The sequence below is a fragment of the Cervus elaphus genome, chromosome 5, assembly GCF_910594005.1.
Source record: "Cervus elaphus chromosome 5, mCerEla1.1, whole genome shotgun sequence".
NCBI lineage: Eukaryota > Metazoa > Chordata > Mammalia > Artiodactyla > Cervidae > Cervus > Cervus elaphus.
This window is the reverse complement of record NC_057819.1, coordinates 66,590,022-66,599,458: the sequence shown is the minus strand read 5'-3', so window position 1 is coordinate 66,599,458 and position 9,437 is coordinate 66,590,022. Positions and strand designations below refer to the sequence as shown.

At 39.9% G+C, this 9,437-nt stretch overlaps 1 protein-coding gene across 1 annotated transcript; it reads left to right on the top strand.

The window, feature by feature from the left end:
* Positions 1-1,043: 1,043 nt before the first annotated feature.
* Positions 1,044-9,153, top strand: FGA (fibrinogen alpha chain). The gene is made up of 6 exons (XM_043902670.1): positions 1,044-1,157; positions 3,329-3,463; positions 4,269-4,452; positions 5,483-5,628; positions 6,210-7,494; positions 8,249-9,153. The coding sequence occupies exons 1-6, from the start codon at positions 1,104-1,106 to the stop codon at positions 8,974-8,976; spliced, it is 2,532 nt and encodes an 843-aa protein (XP_043758605.1). The 5' UTR covers positions 1,044-1,103; the 3' UTR covers positions 8,977-9,153.
* Positions 9,154-9,437: the final 284 nt, after the last annotated feature.

Here is a 9,437-nt window from a genome sequence, read left to right as displayed (position 1 = left end):
AGCCCTTAGTAAACACTCAATAATTTTTGGTTATTATACTACCATCAGGATTGGCTTCACATAGGAAGCAGCATTTGAGACAAGGTAGGATTGACAGACATATCATAGGCAGCCCAGTTAAATATATATTTCAAATAAACAACAACAATAAATTTTTATTCTATGTCCAAATATTGCATGGGACATATTTACACTAAAATATATTCGATGCTTATCTGACATTCAAATTTAACTGGGCATCCTAGTTTTTTATTTGCTAAACCTGGCAACTCCTTAGAAAAGAAAATTTGATAAAGAGCAGGGAAATAAATTAGCAGGTCCAAAGTCACAGAAACTGAAAAGAAATAGTATTTTCATGGCACTTTATGTTTTCCAATAATTGTTAACACTTACTGAGTACTTACTATGTGGCAATCTGAGGGCTTTATTTATTCTTCATAAAAATGTGTGGTAAGTTATCACTATGAAGAATCTGAGGCATAAAGAAGTAGAGTGCTTTGTCCAAAAGCAGTGCTGGGAAATGGTGTAGCTGGGATTATGAATCTAGGATATTTGGCTTCAGGGGCTGCCTGTCCTAACCATTCTGGATAGAGGGAAGTCATCTCTGCTCATAGTAAGCTTATTGAAGCCCTTCAGGGTCAGTTCATCATCAGTCAGTCAAAAGTCAGATCCACCAACCATCATTCCTATGTAAACTGAAACCTCAGTTGTCAAATCTCTACCTCCTGGTGGGCTATGGCTAGCCTGCCTCTGCCACCCTCTGTATTCTTTCAAGTATTCCAGTAGTAGGTCCTCCCATGTTCCCCCTTGCATTTCCAAAGTCACCCTGTTCCTGGAATGTGGAATTTTCCACGAACTGGGCTACCTTTGCAATAGCTTATCAGAAGCAAACAAGCTTGGGGAATTGAGCAAGAAATTCTAGGACAATAACCTTACAGAAGGAGCAAGGGATACAGGGTGCTTGTTGACTGTCTCAGTGGGACAAAGATAATGATTAATCAGACCTCCTGCAGATTTAAATGGGATGGGGACTGGGAGAGGAGGCAGTCTTCCTTTCTTTCAGCTGGGGTGCTCCTCTTGAGTCAGCCCTACCCACGGCAGAGATGTTTTCCATGAGGGACCTCTGCCTGGTCCTGAGTTTGGTGGGTGCAGTTCAGGTATGGCCTTCTCTATTTCCTTTTCTCTTTCTCTCTGGTGTTTATTCCACAAAGAGCTTGCAGGTCTGAGTCAGCTATGTGTATGTCATCACACACTGCTGGCTTTATAAACTGTAGCCTGTGGAGGCAAGTTCCCAGATGGGACTGACATCTCAAGAATACAGGGAATATAATCCTAAGAGACAGACTTAGCTGGACCAAAGTGTATAAATTCACAAGGGAAGCTTCTGCATCTGTAGCTTGGTTTTATATTGTTTGTTTGTTTTAAAGAGAAGAAGTCTTTGCTATCTTTGTTGCTGTAAAGCCTTGGGATTGCTAGCTAACAGAATATTCTTATGATAAGAATTTTTAACCTAATTATTAATTTCTATTTGCCCATAACAAGCAGAACAATGGTTTACTGTAGCTTTTCTAAAAGTTTGCTTTTGTGTTTAAGACAAACAAAAGAAAATTAGCTATTTTTTGAAAACATATTACACAGTAAAATCAGAAGAGATTAATTGATAAAGCAATATGCTTTTTGGAAGCAATTGTATTCTTTTAAGATAATCACAAATATTGCAATAATTTCTAAAGTTTGACTACAGAGATCTACACAAAAGAAGAGAAACTTCATTCAACAATACTTTTGAAACACATTAATCTTATGAAAACATGATAAATCTATTCTAAAAATTCAGTTACTTCCAGGCTGTGAACTATCCTGGCTTATTTCTTTCTCTTTACTGCTTATAAACCCTACCAGAGTAGAAGAAACTAAAGAGTATTCCTAACATAATGTTCTCCCTTACAGTAAGCAATAAATAACCATTTTTTTTAGGAAATAAGACTAATGTCATTTGCTAAAGTTATATTTTGTATAATGCATAAATTTCATTTATTTCTCCACTATTGGCATAAATATCTAATTTTTGCCTGTTTTTATTATCTTGCCATTTTATTCCAAAGTATGTCTAAATTTATAATTTTATTTTTTTTAAACAAAAAGATTGTACTTGTTCCTTTAAATAAATTGCTCTTGATTGCGAATTCACATTACTATTATTGGGTTTTTTTTAATGAGACAGAAAATACTAATTATAAAAATAAACTACTAAGGGCTTCCCTAGTGACTCAGTGGTAAAGAATTCACCTGCCAATGCAGGAGATGCAAGAAATGCAGGTTCAATGCCTGGTCTGGGAAGATCCCACATGCCGCAGAGCAACTAAGCCCATACTCCAGAACTACTGAGTCTGTGCTCTAGAGCCTGGGAACCACAACTACTGCAGCCGGAAAGCCCTAGAGCCTGTGCTCCACAAGAGAACCCACAGCCACGCACACCATAAGTGGAGAGTATTCCCAAAACTAGAGAAAAGCCAGCACAGAGAAAATAAATAAATAAAATTGTAACAAAAATAAACTACTGAGATTAAGATAGTCACAAAACTCCCTGCAAGTTGGTGGTACAAAATAAAAATAGTTAAAACCTAAAATCAACATTGATGTATTAAGTTATACCATCTAGTTGGAAGAATATTTATATATCCTATTTCACTCATTGATCACAATAGAAATTTTTTTTAAATTTGTATTTTTAATTATAAGATGTTCCAAAAAAGCTGTCAATCTTGGACCATTTTTTTTCTTTCAGTATATTTTTCATTTCAAATAAAAGAAATTATTACGTGAGTAACCCCAAAAGCATTTCTGAGTCTGAATTGGCCACATATGTGTCCTCAGTATATGCTTGCTCAAATTTTGGACCCATAAGGTCATTGCAGATATTTGAAGGAGACATAGACCTGAAGTATAGGTTTTTTCCTACTAAAACAGGAGTTAGAGGAGAGAGAACTCTTGAGTTTCTCCATTATTTTTCTATCTCCAGATATGAATGAAAATGTAAAAGTAAATTTTAACTGTTTGTTTATTCAAATAATTTTTCTTTTATAACAGATCCTTTAAAACTAAGGTTTCATTAGTGTCAAACACAGTTAAGGTTTATTCACTAATCTCCTTTAACCTCACAACTCCACAAAATGGACCTTAAGGATTTTCACCCAAAAGATAAGAAAACTGAAGCTTATAGAGCTCCTTGGATCCCTTGCTCAGGATTTATAGGCATGCTAGTGTCTCCTCTTTATCTGCTTAAAGATCACCTCTCTCTTTTGTGTGTGTTTATAAATCCTTAAAGGCAGCAGATGGTAGTGATCCTGCCAGTAGTGACTTTCTAGCTGAAGGAGGAGGGGTGCGTGGCCCAAGACTTGTGGAAAGACAGCAATCTACCTGCAAAGAGACAGGCTGGCCCTTCTGCGCTGATGAAGACTGGGTGAGCCATGGGCACGGGGACGGGGGCAGGAGAGTCCTTTCCTGGGCACATGGGTCGAATCAGGACGTCCTTCCTGGCCTGCTGGCAGTGCATGCCAGCTGCCACTTCAGGCCACTGAAAACTCGTCCAGTAGGAAAAGACCTAACTAAACTACATAGCAAATAAAAGAAGACAAGTGGAAGAGAACCTAGGCCTGAGAGCACTGCTTAAATTACCTCCCAGACTCTGGGTCATTGGTGGGATTAACAGGTTGGATTTTAGTTGCATGTTCAGGAAAGTACTAGGAACCTGAGTACTAGGGCCTCCAGATTTCAAGGGTCCTAATTTGTGGTTAAGCAGACCCTCATTCCAAAATTTCTTTATGATCTCTGACTAGCCCTCTTAAAGTATTTTAGGTCAAGAAATGATCTGAACAGACTGAAGAGGAGAACAGCGGGGGCTCACGGAAACCTGCAAAATTTTACTGGATCTGAGAGACAGACTATTTTAGTAATTTTTTTTTTAATTTACTGAAGTGTAGTCAATTTACAATATTGTGTTAATTTCTATTATATAGCAAAGTGACTTAGTAATACATATGTGTATTCTTTGTCACACCCTTTTCCATTATGAGTTATCACAGGATATTGACTATAGTCCCTAGTGCTATACAGTAGGACTTTGCTGTTTACCCATCTTGCATATACTAATTTACATCTTGTTAATCCTAGACTCCCAATCCATCCCTCCTCCACCCTCCCTCCCCCTTGGCACCCATAAGTCCATTTCTAGAGATAGACTCTTAAATTTTCCTCCTCATTTCCAGGGTGAAAAATGCCCTTCTGGCTGCAGGATGAAAGGGTTGATTGATGAAGTCAATCAAGATTTTACAAGCAGAATAAATAAACTAAGAGATTCACTATTTAATTATCAGAAGAACAATAAAGACTCTAATACACTGACCAAGAACATAGTGGAACTTTTGGGAGGGGATTTTGCCAAAGCTAACAGTAAGTATTACAGTTACTGCATACAACAAAAACAACAAAAATCAGAAATAGATAGGGTGTCTCTTTGTAACAACTGTGATTTTATTCCAGGTTACATTAAGTAGAAACACATATCTTTATGATATCCCTGAATTTTAAGGAGGGACCTTGTTTTAGTTGTTTTTGTCATGTAAAACAAGTTGGTTTAGCATTATTTTAGGTCACAAAGTCAGTCAGAATTTTGGACTGAAGACTAGAATTTAAGTGTGTTCTTTTTCAAGAGTATATTCTGCAGATAAGATGAGCCCAACATTTTGAGTAGATATTTGTTTCTGCCTTACAAAGAAAGTACTGAGAGATCAAGGGACTTGCCCAAAGGCACAAAACTCTCATGTTGGGGGGCTGGGAGTGCAATTCAGACTCCACCGAGCTTCTTATGAAGTGTTTTGCTTTTTTTAAAATATGGAGTCATGCTGTCTCTTTCTCCCAGGCCTAGCACTAAGTCTCATTAGGACCAGGAAACTTCAGACTTGCTCTGGGCGTGAGCAGTAAGACTCCAGCTCATGAAACCTTGCCTTCACTCTTTATATCATTGGGAGACTCAGCTAATTAATTTTATGGAGCAAGAGCAACTGGCAAGTGAATGATCCTGCTGACTTATAAAAAAAAGAAAGTTTACAAACAATTTCAAACCTATAGCTGGGAAGAAAACCTTTTCAGTAAGAAAATCCAAGAATATATTCAAGTTCCTTGATTAAGGATATAATGAAATAATTGGAATATGATTAAACATTATTTTATCTCAATTATACCTTTAAAATTTCAGAGATTTACTTGAAGAATGCACCTTAATTGATATTCATGGATGACTGCAGGATATTGTCCAAATATCAAACATCTAATAGATTTGAAAATCACAAATTAAATGTTCAGAGAAGAAACTATTATAGAAGTAAAATGGGGAATATCTATAAGCAAACTTTCTTCTTTTTCTGACTAATACAAGCAAATCACTCAGCAGCTACTTCAGTATCCATATTTACCATTTCAGACAATGATAATACATTTAACCAAGTATCAGAAGATCTGAGAAGCAGAATTGAGATCCTGAGGCGCAAAGTCATAGAACAAGTACAATATATCAACCTTCTGCAGAAAAATGTCAGAGATCAACTGGTAGATATGAAACGATTGGAGGTGAGTAACTATGTGACTCTGACTTCAGATTTCCTTGTTTTTGAGTAGCAAGGAAAGGAAGGCAATAGTCATTCATTAAATGCCTACTTCACATAGAGCAATGTGTTATAGCTATTACCTACCTACAAAGTAGGTATTATGGATCCACTCTACAGGTGAAAAAACAAGCTCAGTGCTATTAAGTAAAATTTCCAAGGGCATGTAAAATTGTAATTTCAAAAGCAAATATTCAGTCTTTGCTTGTATTATTCCAAGCCCTGCTGGTCCCTAACACCACCATGTCTCTGAGTCTTCAGCTTCAGTCTCACAGAGGATCACATCATTAATGTTTCCTTTGGAGGGAATAGTACTTTCCTCTTGATCTGTTCTAAGTATAAGATATATCCAGATAGCTCCTATTGCTTATCCTGGCCAGCCTTACGATACCCAGTGTTTCTTCCACTGAGGATGGAGTATTGGTTGGTAGGTCTCCTAGTCAAACAAGTAAAACCAATTTCCAAAAAGTAAGTTAATTACTAAGAACTCAACAGGCAGTTCATTTACAGCTACCTTTTTTCTTTATCTTTCCTCCCTCTCTCCAGGTGGACATTGATATTAAGATCCGATCTTGCAAAGGGTCATGCAGTAGGGCTCTAGAACATAAGGTAGATCTGGAGGACTATAAAGATCAGCAGAAGAAACTTGAACAGGTTATTGCCATAGACTTACTTCCCTCTAGAGACGTTCAATACTTACCACTGATAAAAATGAGTGCAATTACAGGCCCTGTTTCCAGAGAGTTCAAGAAGCAGCTTCAAGAGGTCCCTTCAGAATGGAAGGCACTGTTGGAAATGCAGCAGACGAAAATGGTGTTGGAAACTTTTGGTGGAGACGGACATGCCAGAGGAGACTCTGTATCTCACGGAACAGGATTAGCACCAGAAAGGCCCAGGAGGCCTGGAACCAGTAGTATTGGAAATGTGAACCCTGGGAGCTATGGACCTGGAGGTAGTGGCACCTGGAACACCGGCCGCCCCGAGCCCGGAAGTGCTGGCACCTGGAACACCGGCCGCCCCGAGCCCGGAAGTGCTGGCACCTGGAACACCGGCCGCCCCGAGCCCGGAAGTGCTGGCACCTGGAACACCGGCCGCCCCGAGCCCGGAAGTGCTGGCACCTGGAACACCGGCCGCCCCGAGCCCGGAAGTGCTGGCACTTGGAATACTGGAAGCTCTGGATCTTCAAGTTTTAGGCCAGATAGCTCAGGTCATGGGAACACTAGGCCTTCCAGCCCAGACTGGGGTACCTTTAGAGAGGAAGGAAGTGTAAGTTCAGGGACAAAGAAAGAGTTCCACACAGGTAAACTTGTCACTACTAAAGGAGAAAAAGAGCTTCTGATTGGTAATGAGGGGGTCTCCTCTGGTCACACAACCACCACTCGTCGTTCATGCTCTAAAGTCATTACAAAGACTGTTACAAATGCCGACGGTCGCACAGAAACGACCAAAGAAGTGGTAAAGTCTGAAGATGGTTCTGACTGTGGTGATGCAGACTTAGACTGGCACCGTACTTTGTCTGTGAGGGGTAACCTAGATGATTTCTTTTCTAGAAACAATGATGGTTTCCTCACCCATAAGTTACGCGAGTTTGACGGTAAGACAGGCTTAGAATCTGGTGTTCCAGCCTTAGAGGAATTTGGCTCTTCCAGTGGTAAAACTTCAACTCAGAGCAAACAGTTTGTAAGCAGTAGCACAACTATCAACAGAGGTGGCTCCGCGATTGAAAGCAAGAGCTTTAAAATGGCAGATGAGGCCGAAAGCGTAGAGGATCTTGGCCTTAAAGGAGCACATGCCACCCAGAAAGGCCATGCTAAAGCTCGTCCTGCCAGAGGTATCCACACTTCTCCTTTGGGGAAGCCTTCCCCGACCCCCTAGACTAAGTTCATTACTCCTGCAACGTGTCTCCCATAGCACCTTTTACTTCTTTCTTAGTCCTCTATCATGCTTAATTGAAATTCATGGTTTTGTTTATTTGTGTGTGTGTGTGTGTGTGTGTGTGTGTGTGTGTGTGTGTGCACATGCACGCTAGACTGTAAGTGCCATGGGGGCAGGGACTTTGTCTATCATGTTCATTTCTGTATTCCCAAACGCCTAGCAGTGTGGAATCAGCATTCAATAAATATGTGTTAAATGAATGAATTAATTAGTCCCTCTGGAACTCAATTTTAAATTTGTTTATTTAAATTCTTTTACCACTCAAAATGTGTGCTGTTGGAAATTGTCTCTACATGTTAGTCATATTTTTAGGGTATGGCTCAGGTGACTTTGAGATCAGGTTGAAAATAAGTGATATTAGTACTAAATGCTAAGATATCTTTGCTGATTACTTGCCATTAATCAGTATGTACAAGTGAAATTACAAATTCATTGACAAAAAGCCCCCTTGCAATTTGTACATATAAATGCTATTGACTTGCATAAGTTCCATCCCTGTGTAAGCACATCCTTTCTCTATAAAGAGAAGGAAGAATGGAAGGAAGGGAGGGAAAGGAAGCCATTTACCTTCATTTAATCTAGGCCATTTAACTTTGTAAAGTTAAATGAGAGAAATTTCTTCCAACCAGCTTAATTTTTTTTTTTTTTAGACTGTTATGATGTCCTCCAAACACATCCTTCAGGTGCCCAAAGTGGCATTTTCAGTATCAAGCTACCAGGATCCAGTAAAATTTTTTCTGTTTATTGCGATCAAGAGACCGGTTTGGGAGGATGGCTTTTGATCCAGCAAAGAATGGATGGATCACTGAATTTTAACCGAACCTGGCAAGACTACAAGAGAGGTTTTGGCAGCCTAAATGACAAGGGAGAAGGAGAATTCTGGCTAGGCAACGAATACCTCCACTTACTAACCCTGAGGGGCTCCATTCTTCGGGTTGAATTAGAAGACTGGGCTGGGAAAGGGGCTTATGCAGAATATCACTTGAGGGTAGGCTCTGAGGCAGAGGGCTATGCCCTGGAGGTCTCCTCTTACAAGGGCACAGCAGGTGATGCTCTGATCGAGGGTTCTGTGGAGGAAGGGACAGAGTACACTTCTCACACTGGCATGCGGTTCAGCACCTTCGACAGGGATGCAGACAAGTGGGAAGACAACTGCGCCGAAGTCTACGGAGGAGGCTGGTGGTACAACAACTGCCAGGCAGCCAACCTCAATGGCATCTACTACCCTGGTGGCTCCTATGACCCCAGGGACAACAGTCCCTATGAGATTGAGAATGGCGTGGTCTGGGTCCCCTTCAGGGGTGCAGATTACTCTCTCAGGGCTGCTCGTATGAAGATCCGGCCCTTGGGACACAACAGGCTGACAGGGTGGGAGTGAGAGGACTCCACTGAGTGAAGAAGAGAAACAATTAAGGAAGAGAAAGGAGTTGAGATTCTTTAGAGCCTACTAAAATTTCTCAGGTGCTATTTTATTGTCCTTTGTACTGTAGCTAAATGTAACTGAGACTTAGTAGTGTTTATAAAATAAAGTTATATGAGTTTTTAATCTTTAAAATAGCTCCGTGGGCTTTAAAATTTGTATTAAAGTGCACCAAGGGACACACAGTACATCAGTAAGAGGAAGTGAGGTGGAAGGTCCTCTCTGCAACACTTAAGGGTGTAGTTTTGAGAATGTCTCCATTTCATACCACCCAAAGTCACAGGGTCATTGTAAAGCAAAAAGTAGTTTCATCTACTCTACTTGAATAGTTTTAAACTAATATCTTAAGTTGCAAATCACTGGACTGAACAACGGCTGGCCTTTGTTTAGGAATTTACAAGTTACTAAGTACATTAATC